This window comes from Acomys russatus, chromosome 1, assembly GCF_903995435.1.
Source record: "Acomys russatus chromosome 1, mAcoRus1.1, whole genome shotgun sequence".
NCBI classification, from domain to species: domain Eukaryota; kingdom Metazoa; phylum Chordata; class Mammalia; order Rodentia; family Muridae; genus Acomys; species Acomys russatus.
The window spans coordinates 96,532,628-96,559,928 of NC_067137.1; the positions used below are offsets into that span (position 1 = coordinate 96,532,628).

At 50.8% G+C, this 27,301-nt stretch overlaps 2 protein-coding genes across 2 annotated transcripts in view; one reads left to right on the top strand and one right to left on the bottom strand.

The window, feature by feature from the left end:
• The first annotated feature begins 893 nt into the window (after nt 1-893).
• Vash1 (vasohibin 1) lies at nt 894-13,529 on the top strand. The gene is made up of 7 exons (XM_051149634.1): nt 894-2,460; nt 7,301-7,389; nt 8,461-8,517; nt 9,571-9,645; nt 10,117-10,498; nt 11,871-11,977; nt 12,850-13,529. Exons 1-7 carry the CDS (start codon nt 2,137-2,139, stop codon nt 12,920-12,922), a joined length of 1,107 nt encoding a protein of 368 aa, XP_051005591.1. The 5' UTR covers nt 894-2,136; the 3' UTR covers nt 12,923-13,529.
• A 7,496-nt stretch (nt 13,530-21,025) lies between these two features.
• Angel1 (angel homolog 1) overlaps nt 21,026-27,301 on the bottom strand; it is a 32,582-nt gene continuing 26,306 nt past the window's right edge. The window contains exons 9-10 of the mRNA XM_051149639.1: nt 22,548-22,711; nt 21,026-21,883 (exon numbers count right to left, since the gene is read on the bottom strand). Coding sequence (XP_051005596.1) covers nt 21,723-21,883; nt 22,548-22,711 — 325 coding nt within the window. The 3' untranslated portion in view covers nt 21,026-21,722. The remainder of the gene's footprint in view (nt 21,884-22,547; nt 22,712-27,301) is intronic.

Sequence of the window (27,301 nt, forward strand, 5' to 3'; positions counted from 1 at the left end):
ATCCTTTCCACCCCAAGTTGCTTTTTGGTCAGTGTCTCATCACACAGTAACAGAGATGAAATTAGGATGGATAGAGGGGATATCTGCAGCACCCCAAAGACAGACACACACAAAGCTCCACCTCCCAAAGGTTGTGCCACCGCCAAACAGTAGCATCTGAGGTCATGTTGGGTCTCCAGAGTGCACAGGCCACACACACAAATCAACTCTACTAATTCTGGGCAGGTCGACACTCCCCAAACACTGCCTCCTACTCATAAGTTGCAGCCTTGGTCCTATGTCTGGGAAGGCTCACTGGAGCATCCAAAGCCAGAATCAGGGGCAAACTCAGTGAAAGAGAATGACTCCCAGCCCCTACAAATCCTCCCTTAATGAACACTGCCAGAAAGGCTGAGTTCATCCAGCCAGCGCTACCGGCTCAACTGACAGATGCGGAAACTGAGGCCTGCAAAGGGGAGGGATTTGCTGGAAGTCTCAGACGAAGGCCGGCATGAACACGTCTAGAACTCGGGTCTTCCAGGTCAGCATTCTTGTTTCTATAGCGCGGGCTGCCCCTCCAAGAGTTGTGCTTCAGGAAATTCCCAAGCGAAAGCCACTATTCCTTCCGCTATAGGAATCCCCCTCACCCCCCAGGAGTTTGCGCTCTGGGTAGTGAGTTGTAAACTTCCCCTGCAGTTCTGCGCCCACTTCTTCAGCGCCCTAAGAGAAAGAGGTGAGAAGGGAGAGAACGTCCAACGCATCCCTGCGACAACTTGTAGGTGGGGGGCCAAGGGTGGCGGCAGCAGGAGGATCCGACGGGAATGCGCTGGCCCTTTAAGGGGGGGACGGAGCGCATGCGCGGCGCGAGCCAGAGTCGAGGCTGGTGGGCGGCGGGAGGGCTGGGCACCCAGCCGTCGGCTGCCGTGGCTTCTGCTTTGCTGAGCCGGGACGCCGCGATCGGCCTGTGGGCTGCACCTTCGCAGGCTGCTGCTCCCCAAGAATCCGCACACCGGCGCCCGCCCGAGCTTTGCCATTCGCTTACAGCCGTCGCCGCGGGCGGAGCCTGCAAACCTGCCCTCGCGCCCCGCTCTCCCAGCTCTGCTCAGCTTGGCGGTCGGAGCCCTAGCGCAGCATCCTTTGCCCGCTCATGCTGCAGCTGGTGACTAGCGGCAAGTCTGCGGCTGGAGCCTGCCGCTCAACGACCTCAACCTGGTCCCCGCGCGTCTCCTGAACCGCTCCCCATGATGGCTGAGCTTGGAGTCCCGCGTCCCGCTTTGGCTCGGCTGGGACCACTCCGCTCTAGGTGCCCCCGGTGCCCCCGCTGAGCCGCCCCAGGCGGGGGGATCTCAAGGCCCGGGCGCCCCTAACCGTCGCAACCCCCACCCCCCGCCGCGCCCTTCCTCCCCGCCTGCTCCACTGCTGCTCCCCGGGGCTAGGGGCTAGGGGCTAGGGAACCCAGACAAAGCCCCACTTTGTGCCGGAGGCGGGCGTGGAATGTGCGCGCCGGCGCGCGCCCCCTCCCCTCCCCACCAGCTGCTAGACTCGGCTCCCGGAAGGGTCGCGACGGAGAAGTCGCCCCCGGCGCCGCGGTCTCCTCTTGTATCTCCCGCCCCCGGGGTCCAGACTCGGAGCTCACGCGGGCCCCCTCCGGTCGCCCCAGTGTGAGTGTGCAAGGATTTCATAGAGGAATTTTTTTTTCTTTCCAAAACTTGGAGTGGGCACTGGTGCCTCGGCCGACCTTTTCAGCGTGGCTGCAGGTCTAAGCAGTCTGGCCTCAGTCTCCCCAACCCGACCCCTACTTTTCTCCTCCAGGCCACCCTAGATCGCTGTGGGTCATTGTTCTCGCCGCCAAATGGGGGTGCTTTGTACAGGGTGCCAAGTTGGGGTTTTTTCTCTTCAACTCGTTTTCCAAACAAAACAAGGCCTCTAAAGCCGACCCTGGGCAACCCACCTGGCCATCACTCCAGGTTGATGCGCTGATTCTTTCTTACCAAATAGTATTTTATTGTGCAGGAGCCACGCCCTGGTTTCTTAAAGGCGCCAGGCACTGTTTGACCATGTGTTATCTCTATAGCGGGTGTGTGGAAGGCCTCCTGTGAGGCACTTATTTTTCCCGCCTCCTGATACATCCTCCCACCCCCCGTCGAGGATTTAGGGATGCCAGGGGGAAAGAAGGTGGTCTCCAGTGGCAGCAGCGGTGCCTCCCCGAACGCAGCCTCCGCCACCGCTGCTGCCGCTGCCTCCCACTCCGGCATTAAACGTTTGGAGACCAGCGAAGGGGCCTCAGCACAGAGAGACGAGGAACCGGAGGAGGAAGGGGAAGAGGATCTACGAGATGGTGGTGTCCCTTTCTTCATCAACCGTGGTGGACTGCCAGTAGACGAGGCTACCTGGGAAAGGATGTGGAAGCATGTGGCCAAGATCCACCCAGATGGAGAGAAAGTGGCTCTGCGGATCCGTGGGGCCACGGACCTGCCCAAGGTAAGACATGCAGGGGGCAGACACAGTGAAGAGGGGTTTTATTGACCTTGGGGCTAAGAAAGTAGTACACACACATCTTGCTTCAGAAGGGGACCATCGTTATGGTAAGTTTTAAAAATATATATAGGTAGGTGGCACCTGTCCAGAACTTTCTTAACAGTGCTTTTGGAACCATCCGATGAGGGAAGCTCATGCTCCTATCCCCAGGAGGCCCTCCTCCATGGCTTTCTGAGCAGAATCACAAATGAACTAGGGAACTGATGTGGCTTGGCATCTCTTAGGTTCAGGACACTTGAGGACCCAGGAAACTAGGAGACTGGGGAAGTGCAGGGCTTTGTATGGTGAGGAAATATTTTAAAATATTACCCTCTGGGTTTGACCAGCAGTGTTCCCAAGGAAGTGCAGTTTGGGTTCCCTTTTAGGATGAGAAATTCAGAAGGTACAGTGGGAAGCTGCGGAGCTGGGATTCCCCATCAGGCCTTGGGGTTCCATATGCTCAGCACTGTTGGGCACCAGATTCAGTGGCGTTAGCCATTACCCTGTGGGGAACAGAGAAGTTAAAACTGGACCTCCTCCACCACAACAGAGCCTCCATGGTACTGCTGAGCAAAAGAGCCTCCGTCTCATTCATCTTTGTCTTCTTGAGGTCTTCTGAGTGCCTGGCACAGGCCAGACAGTTATGAGTGTTTACTAAGTGAAAAGACATTTGGGCTATGCTGTGGTGTGCAGTGTTATACTGGAAGTGTGTGTGTGTGTGCGTGTGTGCGTGCACACGTGTTTAATGTTTATGGTTCATTCCATGGAAGCAGTGCTCCAGGTACTGAGGCCACTGCTCAGAAGTCAGAGCCTATGGCGTAGCCCTGAAGGAAGAGACAGGAGAACAGAGCTACTGGAAACCAGGCATGTTTTGCTTTTGCTGGGTTATTGGCAGAACCATCAGAAAAAATGTTTTTTGGAAAAGATAATCTGAGGTTGAAGGTTGAGCTACTGCCTAATGTTTCCCAGGGGAATAAGCTAAATCCATTTTGAATGGCTACAGCATCATCCCCTCGTTTATTTAGCTAATCTAAAACTGGAAACCGTCTCCATTGTCTTATCCTTAAAATGAGCACTGCGCAGAACATTCTAGAACACAAAATTTTGGAGCCCAGCTTTGATTTTTGACCTTGGGATACATTTCTGAACAAGGAAGTATGATACTATGGGATGGAAGTATTGTTTCGGATAGCCTGCCCGCCCATGTGAACTCAGGCCAATCCCCTGTAGCCTGCTCACGTCACCGGCTTTCTTATCTGTAAAATGGGCTGGTGGTGGTGAGGACGAAATGAGAAACCATGTGTCAAACTGCAAACTGGGACTATTGGGAGGAGAGAGATGAGATACCACTTAGAGTATCTGGCAAACACGTGCTCCACAATCTCTGGCCCTCTTGGTTCTGCCTGTTGGACCATTGGAGAGTGGCACAATAGTCCGCAGCTTTGGAGGACTCAAACTATCGGTGTCTTTGATACTGATTGGTCAGTAATGTCATCCGCAGGCCTCATGTTCAGAAAGGACATGCTTGAATGAATGAAGCTGTCTGTTAGGGAGGAAAGTACGGAGACTTTTTATAGGAAGTATAGGAAGACACGGGAATTTTGAAACCTCATCTTCAAGCCTTTGGGGAAGCGTCTCAGATTGAGGAAGTGAGGAAGCACCAAGCTCAGTTGTTAATTTGGCTCAGGGAGCCCTTTGGGTGCAGGGGCCATGGAGGAGCCCTAGAAGCCATGGAGAAGAGAAACAACATTGCGTATCATACTATGAGCTGCAGAAAGGCCCCTCCTGAGTGGCCTGCTGCGGAGGTCACGCTGTCCCACGATGGGTCCCGGGAGGGTTTCTTAGGATAAACAACATCTTAACAGATTGCTTGAACCAAACCTTGACATGTGGGAAGATCTCTCACATAATGATCCCTAATTTTTGGCATCTTTACAGGAAAGGAAGAGAGATGGGAACAGCATGTCTATGGCAGCTGGCAGGAGGGGCTGGGATGTGTCTCCCCCTCCCCCTTTTTGCTACAGCTTTCTGTGCCCCCGCCCCCCCCCCACCTTCCCTGAGTTTTACAGGCTGAGTGTCTTCAGGAAGCTGTATCCACAGCAGCAGGGCAGGGCAGTGAAGGGCAGTGCTGTGGAGGGGTGCCTTCATGGCTTCTCATCCTTGCTATCTCAGAACTACTTTAATAAGATGCCCTGCCCCTCCACATCCGCAGCTGTCAGTGGATCGGCGGCAATGCCCATTTCATGGGGATGCTGAGGTGAACACCTCATTAGGTGAGCATAGGTTCCCAGTAGTGCACAGAGTGGACATGCAGCAATCCACAAGCGCTTGTGGCCTCTGTAAGAGCAGTACCAGACCTAACAGTTTCTAGAAGAATCCAGAAGCCAGTAGCAGGCTACGCTCCTGCATAAGAATCTCTCCTTGCTGTTTCCAGCTGCTGCCCCCTTTGGAAGCTGAGAGACTTTACCTAAACCTGGCTGCTGAAGGCTTAGCTGTGGCACTGGCCGCTGAGGACCTGCAGACGGAATCCAGGCATCGCTAGAGAGCCAGATAACCCCGGGAGTGTGTGCTGAACAGTCTTGGCACATATCTGTAGCCAGGTGTTAGACAGTGTTCTGAGGTGCCTGTTGGCAACAGCTCAGTGATGCCCCACCTGTTCCTGTTCCTGCCCTTTCAGGAGTGAGGTGCGTTCACTGTGAGACATCTGAGGGCGCCTCTCTTCAGGGGCTTCTCTGAAATCGTAGAGTTGGATTCTATAGCATGGTCAGTTCTGCTCTGTTTATCTGGGAGTCTTCCTGACTCATCTCCAAGATCAGCTGTTGGCTCCCCTGCCTCCCCTAAGCCGCTCGTTGTGCTGGGCTGAGGAACTCTTCCAGTAGGATTGTCCTGGAACCCTGGACTGTCCTTGGACCAAGCTTTGTTCTTGCTAAGGTGGTCTCTAAGGCCACACATAGGGCCCTAGGTCATTCTTTACTCTTCTGCCACAGTGGCCTTCTTGGCAAGCCCTTTGTGTGGCAAGTAGCCATGATGCTTTTGTGGGTACCCCCTGTTCCTGGCTTGAGCCTGTTCCTAAGTCTCTGCTGGAGCTTTGCAAGCAGTTTACTATGGCTTCCTCCCTGTCCAGGGTGGTTCTTGAGCAGGCGGGTTCAGTTACACACCTCTGGGGGTGATAATTGTGATACCCTGAGAGTACACCCCTGAGGTCCAGTGATTTGGGTGGACATGCAGTGTTGCCTATCATGTCCTACCTCCCCACCCCCATACCCTTGACCAGGATGGCCGGCCAGCCCCTGGGACCGTTGCAGTGTGCATTTGGCACAGAGCGACCAGGCAAGTGAAGGCAAGACCCATCCTGAGCTTATCTCGTGCCGGTGGCTGTTAAAGTGAAGGTGCCAGTTTGAAGATGGAAGTGATGGGAAAGCGGAAATAACTTCTCTAGACTGTGGCATCTGCTGCTAGAGACTGCCTAGACAGGAAGCCAAGGGCCCTGGGGAGAGAAGAGGAAAGAAAGGCCTGCTAGACTGCTTCTCTGAGCCAGGGCCCTTGCTTCCTGCATCTCCACCCAATGGAGTGAGGCAGTATCTATCAGAGACACCACACTGGTCTCCCCCCACCCCCCAATCAGAAGCACCCCAGAGACAAGTGTGTGGTGATAAACTGTGTGTTACTTCCCTTCCTGACAAAGCCCAGCCACAGCGACTATGGTATTTAAAAATACTCTGTGAGCCCAGCCTACCAAAGATGAACCCTTCCTCCTCCATACACACCCACCCTGAGTGTACCTAGGACTCCTCCTGATGCCCCTTCTCTTTACTTTCACCCTTACATTTGCAGCTAGGTGGGCATGGGCAAGCTCTGGGTGGGAACATACTGCTTAGGTATGGAGTGGGTGAGAAAAGGGTGTTTGGAAGCAAGACCTGCCCCATAATATGTTCCCTTGTCCCACGGCCACTGCCACACTCTTTGCCAGTTCAGGTTGGTGATTTGGAAGCCCCAGCACACCTGCCAGTTAGGTAGGTGACATCCCTTGCTGAGGATATGTCCGCCTGTCTAGGACAGATCTCCTAGCTTAGGGTACTACCTGGTAGAATGGAACACTGAGGAAACCAGTTTTAATCTAGTACTGGAGCCAGAGTGTATTCATCTGCTTTTCATGGCTATAATGAAAGACCTGAGGCATGACAGTTAGGAAGAAATGAAGGTTTATTTAGCTTGCAGTGTTGGAGGCTGAAGGGACCCCTGTTGGTTCAGACTGGGGTAAGGTCTAATGGCAGTGGATAGCGTCAAGACAGGAGCATGGAGAGACAGATCACACTGGAAGCAAGAAGCTGGAGGAAGGGGGAGCTGTGTTGTGCCCCTTTGACGACAACCCTGAGGACTTTCCTTTCCAAGGGCACATCTCCAGTGCCCTAAAACCTTCACCTAGAACCCACCTCAACATTACCAACCCAAGGACAAAGTCTCAACACCTTTGCCATAGACCAGACTGAACCCCAAACCCGAACAAATAACCCCAATATGGACATTCTTGTTAAGCATTAATTAATGCATATTGTAAATTTAGTCAGTGGATCCTCCTGTGTTTTCTAAAATTATTTAACAGTATGAAATTCCAAGGTCAACATAAGTGCAGTCCGGTGTCTGGGATGGCTGAGCTGGGAGGAGGCTTGGGATGGAGGGAGCTGATAGAGAAAGCAGTGCAGAGTAGGAGCCTCCCCAGGGTGTTGCTGCTGGGGGGAGGGGGGCTGGAAGCTCCAGGGTGTGCCTCTCCATGTGACAGAGATTTTTCTCCATCTGTCCCTAGATTCCCATACCAAGTGTGCCTACTTTCCAGCCAACGACGCCCATCCCTGAGCGCCTGGAAGCCGTGCAGCGCTACATCAGGGAGCTGCAGTATCCTCTTCGGTCCTGAGCTGTGGTCACCATTTAATGACAGCCCCAAAGATCTAGTGGGACCTGAAGAGAGATCAGCAGGGCCGCCTCCCTCCCAACTCCAGAACTGCCATTTACTGGCATCTCTGTTCCCTGGAGCTGCCCATGGTTGTGTCTGAATGCTGGACACCCTCTCCAGCTTCCCCAGTACCAGCTTCTCCATGGTGTGTGTGTGTGTGTGTGTGTGTGTGTGTACACGTACGTGCACCCATGTAAGGAGAGAGGGGGCTCCTAAGAACCTTGCTAAGGACAGTGGGTATCAGCTGTCATGCATCCTGCTGCAGCCAAGGGACAGAAGAAGCTGGTTGGGGCCATTGTAGTGCTCCCTTTGGGAGGACGGAAAACGATCTTTTGCTCCAAGATAGAACATCTTGAAGTCTTTCTCCTAATTTTTGGCACTTTTCTTTCCTGGCCAGCGGCCTGTTGCCTTATTTCTCTGCTGCGAGCCCCTGAGCTTCTACAAAGAGCTCTGTTTGTGTCCTGTAGCTCAGACAGCCTGCTTTCTTGGAACACCCAGGACTACCAGCCCAGAGGTGGCACCGCACACCAAGGGGCTGGGCCCACTCTCCACATCAACCCAAATTAAGAAACTTCACCTCAGGCCAGTCTGGTGGGGGCATTTTCTCAGTCGAAATTCCCTGTTTCCAAATGACTTTAGCTTGCATCAAGTTGGCATACAGCTACCCCGCCAGCCTTCTCAGCTGTTTGGAGGACGCAGCACTGCCAAGCGCCGTCCCCAGCTAAAGGCTGCTTTCTCAGCCCTGCTGGCTTGGCTGCCCAGTCAGTGTCCTGTCCTGAGACAGGAGGCCATGAGAGAACAAGGGAGGCTGCCAAGGAGTGGGGGAGAGGAGCTATGAGGGTGAGGAGAACCCCAAGTTCTACCCTGTTCCCTTCTTCCCGGAGAGCATCCCAAGCATCCTGCAGGGCGGTTTGTGGGGTCCTTCTGTCGCCATGCTATGGTCTGGGATGGCAGCCAAGGGAAATGTAGAGCCTTGTAAACCGAGCTAGGAAATCCTTAACCACTCTCCCCAGGTACAATCACACAGGAACACAGTTCTTTGAAATTAAGAAGAGCAGACCTCTGACAGGGTAAGTGTAGTGCCACTGGGTTTGATCCCTTAAGGAACCTGGGGGTGGAGCAGGGACTTTCCTGAGGACTGCCAGCCATAGGATGGGGGAAGGGTGCTACCGCGGGGGGGGGGGGGGAGCACCAAGGAAGGAAATCCCAATGAGATAGCCACCCAAGGCTGATGAAAGGGAAACATAACTGAGCTAATGGGGTAACCCTTCCCCTGACCCCAGATGCTGTTGGCAGGAGTGGGGGATGGGAGGGGGCATCTTCCTTTTCTTTCCTTGAAGCCTCCCATCCCCTCTGGGTTATATGGTACCCCAAAGAAAGAAAACCGGCTTCTCTTACTCCCTAGCCCATTGTGACTCAGCATGTGACTCAGCATGCAGGCTGAGTCTCTGGTTCCAGACAATTTCAGTTGCTAATTTGCTTAAATTCGGGACAACATCCTGCGTTGCTTATCCACTTAACTCTTGAAACCCTTGAGTGGAACCCACCTTCTCTGGTCCCAGGCTTGGCTCCTGTCATTCAGTTGGTGCAGTGTGCCGATGTCCCTTTCCATCCTCCCAGGATGCAGGTGACCGACACAAAGCAGTCGCTAGACCTGGAGGATAGGCTGTTCTGAAATAGCCTACATTCCAAGTTCAGGGGGCAGGCGGGCCAGCCAAGGGATAGCTGTCTGCCTGGCCACAGAGAGTATTTGCCATCAGTCAACATGTTCTTTGGGCAGCTGTGGTCAGGTGAGGAGTGTCGATGGCAGGCTTCTCCGCTCCCCAAGCTCCTCAGGTCTTCCTGCCGTCCACGCTCCCCTCCCCCAGTCTTTGAGCCAGAGCCAGGCCAAGGAAGAGGAAGTGAAGGGAGAGAAGGGCAGGGAGAATAGGTCTACTTCCGGAGCTCCAGAGCTGCCTCCTCACCCCCTCAGACACTAGGCTTGGGAGGGGGAAGGAAACACCAGGCCTGGGGGATGGCAGCTTGGAGACAAGTCCCTGGCCAGAATCTTTCTTCCAGTCACCAAATAGGGCCATAGAGGGCTGGAGACAGTCTCCACACAGCTCCGCCTCGCTTTCTCATAGGCTGATGGACCTGGCCAAGGAAATGACCAAAGAGGCTCTGCCAATCAAATGCCTGGAAGCTGTGATCCTGGGAATGTATCCTTCCTGGGGCCGGGGGGAGACTGGCTCTGACTGGCCCAGCCTGTGCTGACGTCTGTTGGCCCCTAGCATGGAGCAGCCTCCCAAGGTGGAGTCTCTGCCAAAGGGAGGATCCTTGGGAGGTCATTGCCCCAGTACCCTGACTGTTGTACCATTTCTAAGAAACGGTCTTGGAGAAGCAGCCGAGAGGCCCAGGGCTGCCACATCCAACTTGTGCTGACTTACAGAGATGGCAGGTGGGGTCTTGAAAGTAGAACTGCCTAGAAAGATGCACAGGGTTTCTCAGCCAGCCCCGTAAAGGGCACAAGGGCATCTAGGAAGACTTGACAAGCCCCTGGGAAAAGCAGCCCTCTGCAGGACCCCAGTCAGAGCTGGGGAGAAAGACAGGTATCTGCGGCCGTTCAGGGGCTCTTTGGCACACAGATAGCATCCTGACCAGGCCCTTTCCTTAGCACTGTGATTCACCAGTTACCTCACTAACAGCATGCCCACCCTGGAACGCTTCCCCATCAGCTTCAAGACCTATTTCTCAGGGAACTACTTCCGCCACATTGTGCTGGGGGTGAACTTTGGGGGCCGCTACGGAGCCCTGGGCATGAGCCGGAGGGAGGACCTGATGTACAAAGCTCCAGCCTTCCGCACACTCAGTGAGCTCGTGCTGGACTACGAGGCGGCCTACGGCCGCTGCTGGCATGTGCTGAAGAAGGTAAAGCTGGGCCAGTGTGTGTCCCACGACCCCCACAGTGTGGAACAGATTGAATGGAAGCACTCGGTGCTGGACGTGGAGCGACTGGGGCGGGAAGACTTCCGCAAGGAGCTGGAGCGGCATGCCCGGGACATGCGGCTTAAGGTTAGCATCAGCAGTAGTCTGAGGGGCCAGTGTCCACTGCTGCTTCCTCAGGGGATCCCCTCCACGCCTTTACCTGGCTGCCCTGACCTGTAGGGGTTGCCTAAGGGTGAAGTATCTACCGGGACTCAGGATCCATCATTACCCAGAAAACGTCCTGTTGTTAAAGTTGTTCCTTTGGGGAGGAGGAAGGGCGGGCGCTGGGTTTGCGGAGTCCTTAGGTCTGTGCAGTTGGACGTGTGAAGAACGGGGACATGTTACACTCAGGGCCTGGGTGCTCTTGAGTGGAAGCAGCAGGCACCTGGCCTATCTGCGAATGTGGCTGGCAGGCTGGGGTAGTGAGCAGCCACGACCTCTCCTGTCCCTCCTGAGTCCCTAAGCTCCCTTGCCTGCAGTAAAGGACCAGGAGGTGAGCAGCAGAAAGGAGAAGGTCCAACTATAGGGAAGACAGTGAGGGTGGTGGCCCCTCCCCTTCTTCCCCACCACTCAGCAGCTGCTGGATGGTTGGAGGAACCTCATGGATCAGCATCAGTAAACTGAGGTCCTTAGCCTTCTAGCAGACAGACTTGGGGAGGGGGCTCTCCCCTGAGTGGTCAGGCCCTCTCTCTTTCTCAGCCCTAATGCATTGTGATCTGCTCCCCCAAAACCCCTGCAGTTAACATTGCCCCCCCTCCAAGGTGGAAATAGGCCTTTGTTAAAGAGAAGCTCCTCTGTGCCTAGGCCACTCCCCTCCCCCAGCTCTCACTGTTGGGAACACAGTTGTATTTTCCAGGCAGCAGCAGGATGTAGAGACAGAGCTTTTTAGGGAGTTCTCTCTCTCTCTTGAGTCCTGCTGGTTTCCAGCCAGCTCAGCACTGGACTCCCCACGTGGCTGTTTTTTCAGCTCCTCCTAGCTCTGGGGAGCTAAGAACTCTGCAAGCGGGCTGACCATACCACATGAAGGATGATTTGAGGTTTTTGGGTGGTTGGTTGGTTGGGTTTGTTTTTGTTTGTTTGTTTGTTTGTTTTTGATTTTCTGAATCAGAGATACAGCTCCCAGTCTGACATCTGATTAGCTTGAGATTGTCACTGTCAGCATTTGCCACATCCCCATCTCACACACTTACCTAGCCTGGTTAAAGGAGGTCTTTCTTCAGAGGTGTTTCTCCAGTCCTATCACAGCCCAGTGCCGCCTCCTGTACTATGTTCTGGACCCTCGATGAGTGGACAGCTCTACTGCGGATCTGCTGCCCCAGTGGCTTTTACTGCCAGTGATGACCCAGAGGGGACAAAGGCTTGGAGTGTAGACTGCCTAGGGGCTTCCAGGGACCGTGGCAGGCAGAGTGGGCCACGAGCAGCCCAGAACGTTTTTTTTTTTTCCTTCCTCTCCATCCAGATTGGCAAGGGTCCTCCTTCTCCCACCAAGGACCGGAAGAAGGATGTTTCTTCCCCACAGAGGGCCCAGTCCAGCCCCCACCGCAGGAACAGCCGCAGTGAGAGGAGGTGAGAAAGGAGGCCCAACAAAAAAGCCTTTGCAAGTCTTTCCCTTGCCTCTTCCCGGACCCTCTCTTCACTCCTTCCTCCTCGTCCTTTGCTCTTTGAGAAATCACTTGGGGTAATGGGTCCATGTGCCTGCGTGCGTGCCTACAGCCATTTGGTGCCATTTCCCTAAAGAAATTCAGCTGACTCTGGTTACCCTGTGCCTGGCCAGAAGGTCTAAGGACAGAGGCAGGCAGCAAAATGGACACAGTGGGACTCTCACAAGGCCCTGAGCTCTCTTGAAGTTTGCTAAAGGGACTTTATATATGACCTTAGGCTGTACAGCTAGCACAGGAGGTTTTGAACACAACTTTTGCCCCCTATATGGTCAAAGTTTTTTGTCTGTGTCCAAATGGTAAAATTTGTTATTTAAATACCAGGCCTCTCACTCTGATTCCCTCTCTCACATAGCATCCTGGCTCTGCCTTTAATTATAATTGTGCCTCTGGAGCCATCCCCGCCCCCACTGTGAAGTGAGGGTGCTGAGCAGACCTCTGGCACTGAAATACCTATTGCCCCTACCTTTGATCTCAGAGGCTTTTTGTAGGGAACCAACTCTACGTTGTACTTAAAGCTCTTACGTGCAAACTGTGCCAGTCTAGTAATCGGCATCAAAGAGCAAGAGGCTGTGTGCTGGGGGGCAGGGGCATCTAGGAACTTGAGGCTGCCCACTGGGTCCAGAGCACTCCCCAGACGCCGTGCTGCAGCTGTGAAGGCTCCTGAGTGGAGGGAAGGGTGGGGTTACGATATTTTCCTCCCTCCCTCTCTTCTTCCTTTCCCTAGCTCCCTCGCAGCCACTTACTCCTCTTCCGCTCCCTCTGCTTTTCTTCCTTCAGGCCTTCGGGGGAGAAGAAGCCTGCAGAGCCCAAAGCCATGCCAGACCTCAATGGGTACCAGATCCGGGTGTAAGGCAGATGCTAGAACCCCTGGGCCTCTTCTGCTTCTGGAGGCCCAGAGCCACCTGCAGGAAAGAACCTACTTCATTCAAGCAGGGGCTGGTGATGGAGTGGGTTGGGGTTGGGGGGAGGCAAGAAGGATGCCTCGTGGTCCCCCTCCCCAGGTGACTTCCCTTTCCGTGGAGCCAAGCCCCTTACTTTGGGCCAAGAAGCAGTATTTCATTTGGAGTTTTAGCTCTACAACGGAAGTTTAGGTATTTGGAGGAAAAGACAGATGGGCACGCTGGTAGCTATCGCAGCCTGCTCTCTCTGAGCACTGTGTGGCTTGCGTGGGGAGGCTTAATGGCTTGGTGGTGCTCCTTCTCTCCGCAGTGCTCGGCATTTTCGAGCCCCACCAGCCTGTGGGGTGAGGGTGGGGTGGGCTAGGAATGGAAGTGTTCCTCCGGCTGGGCCTGTCCTGGCAGAATCATGACGCCGGGAAAAGGAAGCAGGGTAGGGGTTCTCCTGAGAAATGACTATTTCTCAAGTCAGGAACTTGGCAGAAGCCACATCTGCCTAAGGTGGAAGCCAATAGCCCAGGAAAGCCCTCAGGGCAGTGTGACTCTTCAGACAGTACTGTGTCCCCTCACCCCCACCCCCATCTTCACCATAGCTAGTTTGGGATTAAGGCTATAGGAGAACCAGGAAAGGACACAGTGGGAAGAGTGCCTGGCCCCTAAGCACATCTGCTAGTTCCATAGTCTTGACGGAGCATATAGATTGAGGGGGCTCCTTGCAGAAGGGCTGGGCTTTGTATAGGGCCCAGAATTGCACTGGGGACACTGTGGCCCTGAGAAACTGCCTGGGCACAGGATGGTTGAGTGAAACCCTCTAGTTGTGTGAGAGTGGGCTCTTTTCTCCCCTTCTAATAGCCCCAGCCCTTGCTGGGGAAACAAGACCAGACCAGGATGCCTATACCCCAAGCCCACTCACCCTGCCGTCACTGCCCATTTGCGCAATTTTAGTAATTCTTTGAGGCACTGGCAGGGAAGAGCCCAGGCAGTGGGAGTTGTCTACGTACTGACCCTTGGGCATAAGATCCCTGGGAGGAAAGTGAGGTGTGGAGGGGGCCTGTTGGGGCTGGGGTAGGAGACACAGTGGTGAGATGGGAGTGTAAGTGAGAAGGGCCGTGGGAGGCAGTTCAGGATAAGGCTAGGTGGGGACTGAGTTCCCTGCAGCACAGATGACACTGGTCAAGTTGCTGAAGGCTTCAAGTGACAGAGGACAGCTGGATGAGGTGACTGTTAAAGGGCTTTACTGAGAGGCAGAGGCAGCCTGGGCAGCTGCCAATAAGGCTGCAGAGGGCTAAGGGCTTGGATAAGAACAACAGAACTAGGGACTCAAAACACCTACAGGGCCAGCAGGTAACAAAGAGGAGGACTGGGTGGGACTGTGTCCTACAGAAGAGAGCATATCCCATTAAGGTGGGTGCCGCCATGCTACTGACCCCGCAGTCCAGGCCCTAAGGGGTAGTTATCTTTTTTTTTTTTTTCCCCTTTAAGGCCAGGACTCTGAATTGATACATGAATTATAAAAGTTAACAATCAGTTCAAGAAATTATTACCATAGGTGACAGAGTACGAGTCTGCAGTGTCTGGGCTAGAGAGCATGGGCTGGTTATGGGGGACTCCTGCTGCACTGTGGGTGGAAAATGTGACTGTTTTAAGTTTCCCAAAGGCAGAGGGGGCCACTTCTTGTGTCACTCTCCTTGTCCCATCTTGCAGGTAGACACCATGCTTGTGGTTGTTGGGCCAACAGAGTGGGTAGAGTGGGATAGAATGGTGAAGCTTTGGCCTGCCAGGAAATGGTTGGTGGCTGGAAGGAGAGGAAGAGTTGGAGGAGGAGGAGGAGGAAAGGAGGGAGGAGCATGCTGGTGACATGTGTCACAAAGAGGCTGGCTGCTCATCATGCCAACAGCTCCTGGGCCCAGAACCAGGTCCAGTAGGATCCAGCACTGGCACAATGAAAGGCCGGCTGTTTAGTCTCTTATCTCACCCTGTTCCTCCTGGGGTCAGGGAGGGCACTGGGAAGTACATACCTGCCCCGAGGCAACACCCCTGTCCAGCCCCATGAACGGGACATAACACAGTTTTTTGATCCATCCCCGAGTTCAGGGAATAGGAGGTGGTAGTCCCAGTGCTTCCATGCCCAAGGTTGGACAAGATCTCTTCTGAATCTGAATGTGGCTGCTTATCCTTAGGAGGGCAGCCCTGTATGTCTCTGTGAACTTCAAGATATGACAATATGGGAGGAAAGGTGTCAGGAGAGCTGGCATCAGGTCTATGTGGAGAACAACTCCAGGTCCTAAAGCCTGAGGACAGGCACTGAGGCCCAGGGAGGGAGGAAGTAGGCGGAACCCTGACTTGTTCAGTGTGGGCCAGCTGTGACCCCCTGCTCTTCACCTCCTCAGGCCTGTGGAGACTGCCCTAGGCCACAGTGGTGCTTTTTATTTTTTTACTTTCTCTTATGTAGCAAGCCATCCTCCCCTCTGAGGCCATCTGTACAGGCTGTTGTGTGCTCTCTGGGGCTGACCTGACTGTCTGGTTTCTGGGGAGGCAGAGGCAGGGACTTTTGAGGCCTTAGTCACCATCCATGACATCACTTCATCTCACTTCCTATGAGGGACAGAGAGCTGGCAGGTTTGACTCCAGACCTCCCAACTCAGGCCTGCCTTCTGGCTTGTCTGCCCTATCCTTGGGGGCCACTGGCCGAAGAGGGTCAGAGTGAGGTCAGAGGCGGCTCCTTGGTGGAGGTGACTGGGGCAAAGGCTCCTTGTGCATGTTGTTGCGTCAGAACACTGGGAAGCTGGTGTCAGACAACTTTCCTCTCCGCCCAGCTGCTGCCTGCCAGTCCTTTCCCTCCATAGCCCCACATTTCCATGTTTCCTGACCCTTCGTGCCAACCACTTATCCTTGGTGGGCATGGCCAAGTGGGCAGAACAGCGGCCTTCTGGCCCCAGACTTGATGATGAAGCCTAGAGACCAGGTACTGAGCAGCAAGCAGCTCAGGAAGTTGACGATGGCTGATGTCTAGTCCTGCCCTGCCCCCTTTCCAGCTGTGATGAGTTCCTGGCCCAGGGGAGGGTTCAGTCTAATGATAGTTGTGCAGTGCCCTGAGGTCTGTGTGTACACACATACCTGGCCTTCCTGCCTGCAATGAATTCAGGCTTAACACAGCACTGCCCCACCCCCACCCTGACATGCTCTCAATGATGTTAGAGTGCGAGGATGTGCAGGCAGGGACCAGCAAGCTGGAGGTGTAAAGGGCAAGGAGTGTAGGTGGGAGCTAAGGATTCGCCCAGCCAGGTATCACAGCCTCTTGCCAGCATCTCCAGGCAGGCGGGGCTACCATCATGCTAGCTGCACGTCCTTTGCTAGGATCTTCTCACTCCAGCTTGGTGCTTTGGGATCCCAAGCTTCCTTGTTAGTTTAAGTCTGGTACACTTGACCCCTGGGCCAGTGATGACAGGCCACCCATCCCGTGTGCTTTGTTCAGCTGGTGTGTTGTCCCAGAAGTCATTATTCCTGTGTTCGTATCAGTGTTATTCCTGCCTTTCACTTCACACTTTTGTCTCACTCCTTTCTCACCTTCCCCTGAAATGAATAAAGTCTGCCCAGCTCCCGTTGTATGGGCTGGCAGAAGTCATGTGAAACCTTGTCTGCTTCACTGTGGGAGTGGAGCCCAGGCCCATTCCCACCTTGTCAGCCCCACTGGCTGCAGGAAGAAGCCAAGATCCCAAGCAGATGGGAGGAGAACCAAAGAGTGGGGAACAGGAAGCCTCCTGGCACTGGCCAAGGGACTCTGACTGTCAGGCGGTCAAAGCTATTCAGCTCTTGCTAGTCCTAATCTGGGATCAGGTTTCCCAAACTGCTGTGAGGTGCCTCTTCCACAGCCAATCAGGAGAAAGGAGAAAGACAGTTCATTTGAGGAAACCACTGCAATAGAGAACTGAAGTTCAGTTGCCCAGCCAAAGCTTTGGGAAAACCTCTGGACCCACATTGTCCCTCCCTTTGACTCTGGACCTTTTAGCCACCCACACCAAGGGAAGTGCAAACACTAAAAACCAACACAGGAATTCTTAAAGCCCAGTGTCTGTCAGCCCAAAGCATTTTTCACATGTGTCTCATTGAGCTTACGAGTAAAACTCATTAGGCAGGCCATGTGACAGCCCAGCCAAACCGTCCCGTCGTAGCTAGGAGGACAGCATAGAAAGCCTTTTGTCATTTGCAGTGGTCTGATGACCAGGCTTGGGATCAGCATGGCAGCTGGAGGGGAGAGCAACCTGGGGTTAGTTTGGACTATACACTTAAGTAGAGGTAGTTTTATTGCCAGCCAAAATATAGGCCCCCCCAAAAAAATTAAAAAACAAAACATTTACCCAAAGGTAACCACAGTATGTGGATACAGTGAATGCATGGCATTCCATGGGAGATGTGCTGTTTACACAATCTAAGTCTAGTAACAGTGAAACACAGCAGAGAGTTTGGTGGGAAGCCCTAATGGTACAGGCCACACTGGGCCAACTGCTCCTGATTGAGGGAGACAAATGGGCTGGGCGCTGCTAAGCCAACTCCACAGACTGCAAATGTCTTGCTGCTGACCTCCGGGCTGCTCAGAACCCAGTTTCTTGGGAGAAGTGGTTACCTTATTCTCTGCTGCCCAGGTTCTTCCAGGGCCTGCCTCATTTAGGCACAACTAAATTGACTATTCCCAAAATCCCTAAAGAGACTGGTGCACTGATTCCTCCTCCCCATCTGCCAGGACCTTGCATTTTGACTGCTTCTGTGGAGGGCAGTGGCAGTGGAAAGCAATTGTCATACCAAGGACTAAGATTGACCCAGATGCAGGTTGCCTGGCAACACTTAGGGTTTGCCAAGGTTGGGTGGAGACCCAGCTGTTGAGGCCTGGCGGGTGGAAGAGACAGGCTAGCTCTTTGAGCTAGTTCACATGACAACTCTTTCCAATCTCTAGCCAGTGAGATTTTGCTAATGGGAAACAAAATTTCCAAGAATTCAATATAAGAATATAAGAATAGAATATAAGAAGTCATTTTCTCCAGGGCTAGCTGCAGTCCTGCTTGGTAGATCATAGGGACTGGAGACAGTACAGAAGGGCCAGCCTCTCTGCAGATGACATGGAATCCCCGTTCTTCTGCCCCAGGATGACCTGCACCACCACACCAGGCTTTCTAGATTCAATAATTAAAGGACAGGCTGTTGGGGGTCCTGGGTCTCACACAGCTCCTTCCTGGAAACCAGAGATGGGCCGTCATGCCCTGGGAAAAGAGAAGCTGTACCGTGCATTACTTAACACACCAAAACCCCATTCTCCAGCGAGTCACTACACACCAGCATAGGAACTGGAGAGAAAGCAAGCCCTTCCTGGGCTGAAAGCTGTTTCTGAGCTCCTCTCCCAAGCCCCTGCTCTGAGATGGGCAACCTGCAAGAAAGCCTGGCTGCCCTGTGCCTCTGAAAGGCTATGTCTGAGGAACATAGGCCAGCAAAAAAGTAAGCGAAGATTCAAGATTCTGGGTCTGTCGCAGGGTTTCTGCTTCCTGGGGGGTAAGAGGCTATCAAGACCGCACCCCTACTGCCCTCCTAGTGGAGTGGTTACCTTTGTCCTGAAAGTGAGATGGGGAAACAGATCAGTAAAGTGTTTGCTATGCAAGCATGAGGACCTGAGTTGGATCCTTAGAATCTACTTAAAACTGGAATCCAAGCACTGGGGAAGCAGAAAGGAGCAGCCCTGGAGCTCACAGGCCAGCCAGTCTAAACTACTTTGTGAGTTCTAAGCCAATGACTGACCCTGTCTCAAAAAACACCGTGGAACAGCTCCTGAGGAATGACAACAACAACAGTTGACCTCTGGTTTCTACATGCATGTACACACCCATTCACAAGCACCCATGCACACATGCACCCACGTGAACATGCATCCTTGCGCGTGCGCATGCACACACACATGTACACGAAGGGGAAATTAAATGCAAACTGCTAACCAAAATTCTGAGGTGTGTGTTTAGTGACTGAGGCAAGGTACTGGGGGCTCCTCCACACAAGGAAAGAGTGCACCAGAATGGTAACTCAAACCTTGGAGCTTTCCAAACCCTCCCAGCCCACAGGGCCAGGCATCCAACCTTTCTGAGGACAACCATCCAACCCAATCTCCCACCAAAATTTCTGGCATTCTTAGCATCCTTTTCTTGCTATGGCACAAGCAATATAGACCTACAAAGCCCTGTCAAGTACTCAAACTGCAAACTCAAAGGTGGAGGAGGAATTACATGATTTACCTAGTCATCAGCCAGCCTGGCCAAGGTAAGGCTCCTTAATCCTATTCCCTGGCTAAATTTGCTTTCTCCTTAGTCTGTGGATCCTGACCCAGACTACACCAGCAGCTCCAGGTGGCTTTGAACAATGCCAGGTCCCTGGAGAGACACTGACTTGAGATTGAGCATGGGGCTGGCAATCTGTTGAGGTAAGACAGAAAACTACACCTTGCCTCACTTGGCCTTGGCTTGGCATACTGCATAGGGAGACCAGAGGATGACGTAAGATCAGCAGTTAGGCCCAGCAAGGAAGAGAAGTGTTTCCAACGACAGATGGCCCACAGCTCAGCCCTGGCTCGACTGCAAGAAATGATCAGAAATAGATACCCTGCAAGAGGCATCTGCCACATGCATCATGCCTCACGCAGCTGCCACTGCTTTGACCAGGAACATCCTACTTTCCACCGCGACCCATCTGTAAAAGTCTGCAGTCTACAGAGAGACACAGGCAGCAGATGGAAAAAGAGCAGAGCGCAGCTAAATTAGAGCCCTTCTCTTCTCACACTGGGACAGAGAATGGCAGGGCAGGGGACTTCACTCAAACCCTCTTCCTCCCACGTCTCAGAACACAGGGAAGATAACAGAGACAGATGGCTAGCTTCTGTTCTCCATTTCGATCCTAAGGCCCCTCATACCCTTCTCCGCCCACCATATCCTCCAACTCTCTCAAACCCCACGTTTTTCAGAGTCCTAATGAAAAGGCCAACAATGGAGGGGGCATGATTAGCCTTTATTTGGAAAAATGTTGCCTGGTTCTGTTGGCTCCAGAGTGCAGTTTATATGCCATTTAAACCCCCACACTTCATTTCTAAAAGAGAAACAAATAAGAAACAAGGAAAAGCTAAACCATCAAGCCCTGGCTCTCCACCTTCTTTAGCAGTTGAGCCCGCACTTCCTGGCAGAGGCCCTTGTCCTGAGAACCAACAGGGCATGGATGTGAAACCATCTCAGGAGGTATCCAGAGAGAGATGGTGAAAAGCAGGCTATGGACAGGTGGGCCTGGGGCTCAGACAGGCAAATGTCCAGTACCCAGAAAACAAAACTTAAAAATAGACACACAGGAAAAGACGTTCCCTCAGAACCTGGGCACGGGGAGCTGAGGGTCGGAGTGCAGCAGCAGCGTTCCGGCCAGTCTCTGGCTTTCAAGTAAAGGAAAGAACATGACATCTGGCCCACCGTGCCTAAGCACAGTCAGTGCCCTCCAGTCTCAGGGAGAGCACAGCAGACAAACCAACAAAGGCCAGCAGATACTCTGAGTTAAAGCTATGTGGAGGATCTGACTATACCCCAGCAATGAGTAAGGCATGCAGGTGACATGGTATAGACTACAGTGAGGAGGTTAGGGAACCCTTTGTTTGAGGAAGAAAGAAAGAACAAATCTGCAGGCACAGCCATTCTGAGTTTTTAGATCTAGCTCAAAGCCAGGCTACTGTTGAGATGTTTTGGCCTGAGCTGAACAGAAGGCCTCTCCAGTGAGAGAATGGAAGGGAACAAGGAAGGCAGGAGGCAGAGGAGGGGAAAGAGTGTGAAGAAGAAAAGTAATTTTCTTAGGTGTGCAGAGGTCAGAGGTTAAGCCCCGGGCTCCAGTGCTGGCTAAGGCTGCTGTAGAGCCTCCTGCTTCTTCTACTGGGACTCCAACTCTTGCCCAGTTCTGCAGAGCCTGGTGAGACAACAGTTCCCTGAAGGCTCAGTCTCCTTACCATTAGAATGCTTTAAACCTCACAACACTGTGCCAGCCCACTGAGACATCAAACTGCCTTCCTCAGGGAAGTCCTACCAAAATCATCTAGGTCTGAGGAGATCTGGGGTATGGTGTGTCCCTGAGCTGCTGCTCCAGGCTGTGGGCCAATTTGTCTCCAGAAATAAAAAGTGCCCAGGATGCCTAGATGACTGACTAATGAAAGGGAAAATAGGGCCCCACACTTGTGGCCTCCTGGCAGCACACAGCTATGTCATGCTCTCAGCCTGTCCATAGCCCATCACCTCACAGTGGCACATGCACTAGGCAGAGGCAGGGCTGGCTGTGCTGGGCAGTCCCATCCCAAGAGAACCCATGCTTTACACACACCTTGTATGTGCGTGCCAGAGCCCAGAGGTCATGAAGGGAGGGGGACGGTTAGGTCAGAGGGTGCCACCAAGAAATGGCCTGAAAGCAAATAACCAATGAGATCAATAACTCCCGCAACCCTGGTCATTAAAAATCAATGGGGGAGGGAGCGCTGGGTACATGGAAGGAAGGGGAAAAGCTTTCCACCTCTCCCAGGGCCACCTAGCATGTGGCACAATATTAAGGAGAGGCTGGGACAGGGCAGGGACCACAGAGAACGTGGACAGGCCTGGATAAAGTCTAACCACGGGCAGGAGGGAACAAGGGAAGGGACGTAAGTTTCCACAGCACGGGGCATTTGCAGTCGTCCGAACCAGTGAGCTCTTTCCCTGGGGGCCCTCATGGGGCAGTCACTTCCATGCCGAAGCTGGCGAGCAGGCAGAGATGGTCTGAAGAGTAGAAGGGGTTGGGTAAGCCATTGGCAGCCCAGAGAATCTCTTCAGAGAGGAGGGAGAGGCGGCCCAGGAGCTTCAGAGTCCCATCTCGATCCAGCCTGTGATCTAGGGCACAAAGTAGAAGCCGGTAGGTAGAGCAGCCACAACCATGTGGCATGGTAGATGTGGACCTCAGAACTTTCACTTTAAAATAAATGACATTCCCTCACACACACATACACATGAATGTTCACACATGCATGCACACACCACCTGACATTCTGTCAGGGACAAATAGAACACAGTCTCTAGGCCCAACATTACAAGGTTTTTGATTTTTCAAGAGATATATAAATATAGATCCCTCATATAAAATATGATTTTAAACAGGCAATTCAAACATTTAAAAAATAATAATCAAACTAGACATTGGGCTAGTGAGCTGCTCATCATGACTATTGGCAAGAAAAAACAGGGTCTGCCCTTAGCAAGTCCCTGCCCACCTTCTGCCCTTAGACTGGTCTAGTTATTTCTAGTGCTCTACTTTTAACACCACCATGATGGGAAAACAAATGACTATTCTCCTGCCCCAAGCCTGACACTGCAAGAAAAGGAGAAAGCACGCAAGGAAGGCAGCCTGCATGAAGGATGTACACAAAGCTGGCACGACGTCTGCGTCTTTGATGCTCAGGTTCCTGCAGCCCACGTCAGGCCACCAAGACCCAACCTACCGGCAACACCCCAGGCACCCTGGGGTGGCTTCTAGAAACCCGTGTTTCACCAGGCTTACCAGTTCTGTTCTCATTCTCACAGGATTCGGCTGAGAAAAAAATGTAATCCACTGTCATCCCAAGACCTAAGGGCATCGTCGTGACCTCTGGGCGGCCGTGCTGGGGCAGGAAATGGGTATATACTGAGGTCAGGTGGAGGCAGTGCTGGACGGTGCCTATTGTCCTACAGGGACAGAAGGCGAGATGTCAACTAACAAAACACATTACATTTCCTCGTGTCACTTTCTCCATGGGCTTTATGAAGAGTTTTAAAAGGATAATCCCTAATGATGGTTTCAGATGTTGCTGACACTCAGCAGTGTGTGGCACTGTTACAGTCACTGTAAGGATGTTCTGAGAGACTGTATAAGGTTGTGAAGATACAGTTTAAGCTTCAGTAGAAACCCTAGGTGTATAGGATTGAATGAGAATGGCCCCCAGCCAGGTGTGGTGGTGTACATCTTTAATCCCAGCACTCAGGGAGGCAGAGGCAGGTGGATCACTGTGAGTTTGAGGCCAGGCTAGTCTACAAAGTAAGTCCAGGACGGCCAAGGCTACACACACACACACACACACACACACACACACACACACACACACACACACACGAGAGAGAGAAAGAGAAAGACAGAGAGAGAGAGGACCCCATAGGCAATTTTTTAATACTTGGTCCCCAGTTAGTGGAACTATTTGGGGAGGATTGGGAAGTGTGGCCTTCTGGGAGGAGGTGAGTCAGTGGGGGTGGGCTCTGAGGTTTCAAAAGCCCACATCAGGCCCAGTCTCAGTCTCTTCTCTCTCTCCTCTTTCTCCCCAGCTCCCCTCTCCGTCCCCCTTGTTCCTCTCTCTTTGCCTGCCTCCTGTGGATGAGAACACCATATTCCCTGCCATGATGGCCATGAATTAACCCTCTGAAAGTGTAACTAACCCCCCAGTTAAATGCTTTCTTTTAAAATCTGCCTTGGTCATAGTGTTTCTTCACAGCAATAGAACACTAACTAAGACACCACGATACTGGAGATGACGTGACCATGATATATCCACAAAGGAAAACTGGAGTTATGGAGGTTTACAACTGAGTAATTATTGCGCAGCATTGTGCAATAGGCTAACTAAGTAGATCCTAGTCTCTCTGTGTGGTTATTTGGGTATAAAGCTGGTTAAGGAGTAACCACTAATTTTATTTAAATTATTATTAATACTAAATATTAAAAATCATTCAACACATCCATCAAAGAAAATGTTAAATCTTTTTTTAAAAATCCCTTACACAAAACATCTAAGAAATTATGGACATCATGAAAAGACAAAACTTAAGAATAACGGGAATAAAAGAAAGAGAAGATTCCTGGCTCCAAGGCCCAGATAATATTTTCAACAAGGGGGCTGGAGAGATGGCTCAGTGGTTAAGAGCACTAGCTGCTATTCCAGAGGTCCTGAGTTCAATTCCCAGCAACCATATGGCACCTCACAACTGTCTATAACTCCAGTTCTAAGGAATCTGACACCTTCACATAGACATGAATGCAGGCAAAAACACTAATGCATATAAAACAAAACTAAATAAATTATTTAAAAAATATTTTCAACAAAATCATAGAATAAAACCTCCTCAACCAGGCTGGGTATGGTGGTGCAGGCCTTTAATCCCAGCACTTGGGAGGCAGAGGCAGGCGGATTGATGTGAGTTTGAGGCTAGCCTGGTCTACAAAGTGAGTCCAGGAAATCCAAGACTACACAGAGAGACCCTCAAAAAAACCAAAAACCAAAATTAACTTCCCCAATCAAAAGAAAAAGATGTCTATAAGCATACAAAAGACCCACAGAACACCAAATAGATTAGACCAGAAAAGAAAATCCTCCCACCACATAATAATCAAAACACTAAATGTATAGAATAAAGAAAAAAATATTAAAAGCTGCAAGGGAAAAAGTCCAAGTAACATATAATAACAAACCTATCAGCATCACACCTGGCTTCTCAGCAGAGACCATAACCACCAGAAGGGCCTGGGCAGACATCTTATAAACCCTAAGAGACTACTACACCTTGTAAAATTTCAATCCTCATAGGTGGAGAAAACAAGATATTTCAAGACAGAAATAAATTTAAACAGTATCTATGCACAAACTCAACCCTACAGAAGATACTAGAAGGAAAACTCCTACCTGAAGAGGTTAACTACACCCCCCCCCAAAAAAACCCATAGGATATAAATAGCAAAACCAAAAGAAGACAAGCACACAAATACACTACCACAACCAACATCAAAATAAAAGGAACAAACAGTTACTGGTCATCAATATCTCTCAACATCAATGGACTCAACTCTCCAATAAAAAGACAGACTAACAATGGATATATAAACAAGACCTATCATTCTGCTGCATACAAGAAACACACTTTGGGGCTGGAGGGATGGCTGCTCTTCCAAAGGTCCTGAGTTCAATTCCCAGCAACCACATGGTGGCTCACAACCATCTATAATAAGATCTGGTGCTCTCTTTTGGCATGCAGGTAAACATGCAGGCAGAATATTGTATACATAATAAATACATACATACATACATATATCTTTAAAAGAAAAGAAGGAAGGAAAGATGGAAGGAAGGAAGGAAAAAAGAAACAAACCTCAGCCACAAAGACAGACATTACCAGAGAGTAAAGGGCTGGAAAAGGTTTTCCAAGCAAACAGACCCAAGAAGCAAACTGGAGTAGTCATTCTAGTATCTAATAAAATAGACTTTCATCTAAAATTAATCAAAAGAGATGAGGAAGGACACTTTATACTCATCAAAGGAAAAATCCACCAAAATGACATCTCAATTCTGAACACCTATGCTCCAAATGCAAGGGCACCCGCATTTGAAAACCAACACTAATAAAGCTTAAAGTGCACATCAATCCTCACACATTAATAGTGGGAGACTTCAGCACCCCACTCTCGCCAGAGGTCAGGTCAACAAAACAGAAACTAAACAGAAATAATGACACAAACTGATATCATGAATCAAATGGACCTAACAGACATCTACAGAACTCTTGACTCAAACACAAAACCTTCTCCAAAATTAACCATAGAGTTGGTCACAAAGCAAGCCACAACAGATACAAGAAGATTGAAATAATCCCTCTTCTCTTATCAGATCACCATGAACTAAAGCTAGACAACGGGAATAACAAAAAGCCTATACATGCACAGAAGTGGAACAACTCTTTACTCAACGACAACCGAGTCTGGGAAGAAATAAAGATATTAAGAACTTCCTAAAATTCAATGAAAGTGAAGGCACAACATACCCAAACTTATGGGACACAATGAAAGCAGTGTTAAGAGGAAAGTTCATAGCGCCAAGCACCTTCATAAAGAAACTGGAGATATCCCATGCAAGCAACTCAATGGCACATTTGAAGCTGTAAGGAAAAGAAGGAAGCAGACACATCTCAGAGAAGTAAACAGCAGCAAATAATCAAACTCAGGGCTGAAATAAATAAAGAGAGTAATTCAAAGAATCAGCAAAACCAAGAACTGGTTCTTTAAGAAAATTAACAAGATAGTCAAATCCTTAACCAAACTAACTTAAAGGGAGAGAGACACTATCCAAATCAACAAAATCAGAAATGAAAAGGGGGACATAACAACAAATATAGAGGAAATCCAAAGAATTATTAGGTCTTACTTCAAAAGCCTATATGGCACAAAACTTGAAAATCTAAAGGAAATGGACAATTTTATAGTAATATTCCACTTACTAAAATTGAATCAAGATCAGGTAAACAAATTAAATTGTCCTATATCCCCTAAGAAAATAGAAGCAGTCATCAAAAGTCTCCCAACCAAAAAAAAGCCCAGGGCCAGATGGATTCAGCGCAGAATTCTACCAGACCTTCAAAGAAGATCTAATACTAATACTCTTCCAACTATTCCTAAAAACAGAAACAAAAGGAACATTACTAAACTCATTCTATGAGGTCACAGTCACCTTGATGCCTAGACCACACAAAGACCCAACAAAGAGAACTTCAGACCAATTTCCCTTATGAACACCGACACAAAAATACTCAATAAAATACTCACAAACCAAATTCAAGAACACACCAAAAATATCATCCACCCTGACCAAGTAGCCTTCATCCTAGGCATTCAGGGGTGATTTTAATCCACCATATAAACAAACTGAAAAAAAAAAAAAGCCCACATGATCATCTCCTTAGATGTTGAAAAAGCACTTGACAAAATCCAACACCCATTCATGTTAAAAAGTCTTGGGAGAATCAGGGATACAAGGCACATACCTAAACAAATACCTAAAGTAAAGGCTATATACAGCAAGTCTATAGCGAACATCAAAATAAATGGAGAGAAACATAAATCAATTCCCCTGAAATCAGGTACAAGACAAAGCTGCCCACTCGTTTGGTAACTCTTCAATATAGTACTTGAAATCCTAGCTAGAGCAATAAGACTAAAGGAGATCAAGGGGCTACAAATTGCAAAGGAAGAAGTCAAAGTTTCACTATTCACGGATGATATGATAGTATACATAAGTGACTCCAAAAATTCTACCAGGGAACTCCTACAACTGATAAACATCTTCAGCAAAGTGCGTGGATACAAAATTAACTCAAAACAAAACACCTGTAACCCTCCTTTATACAAAAGACAAATGGGCTTAGAAAGAAATTAGGGAAACAACACCCTTCACAACAGACACACACACATACACACACATACACACACACACACACACAAACAAACAAACAAAAAAAAAAACC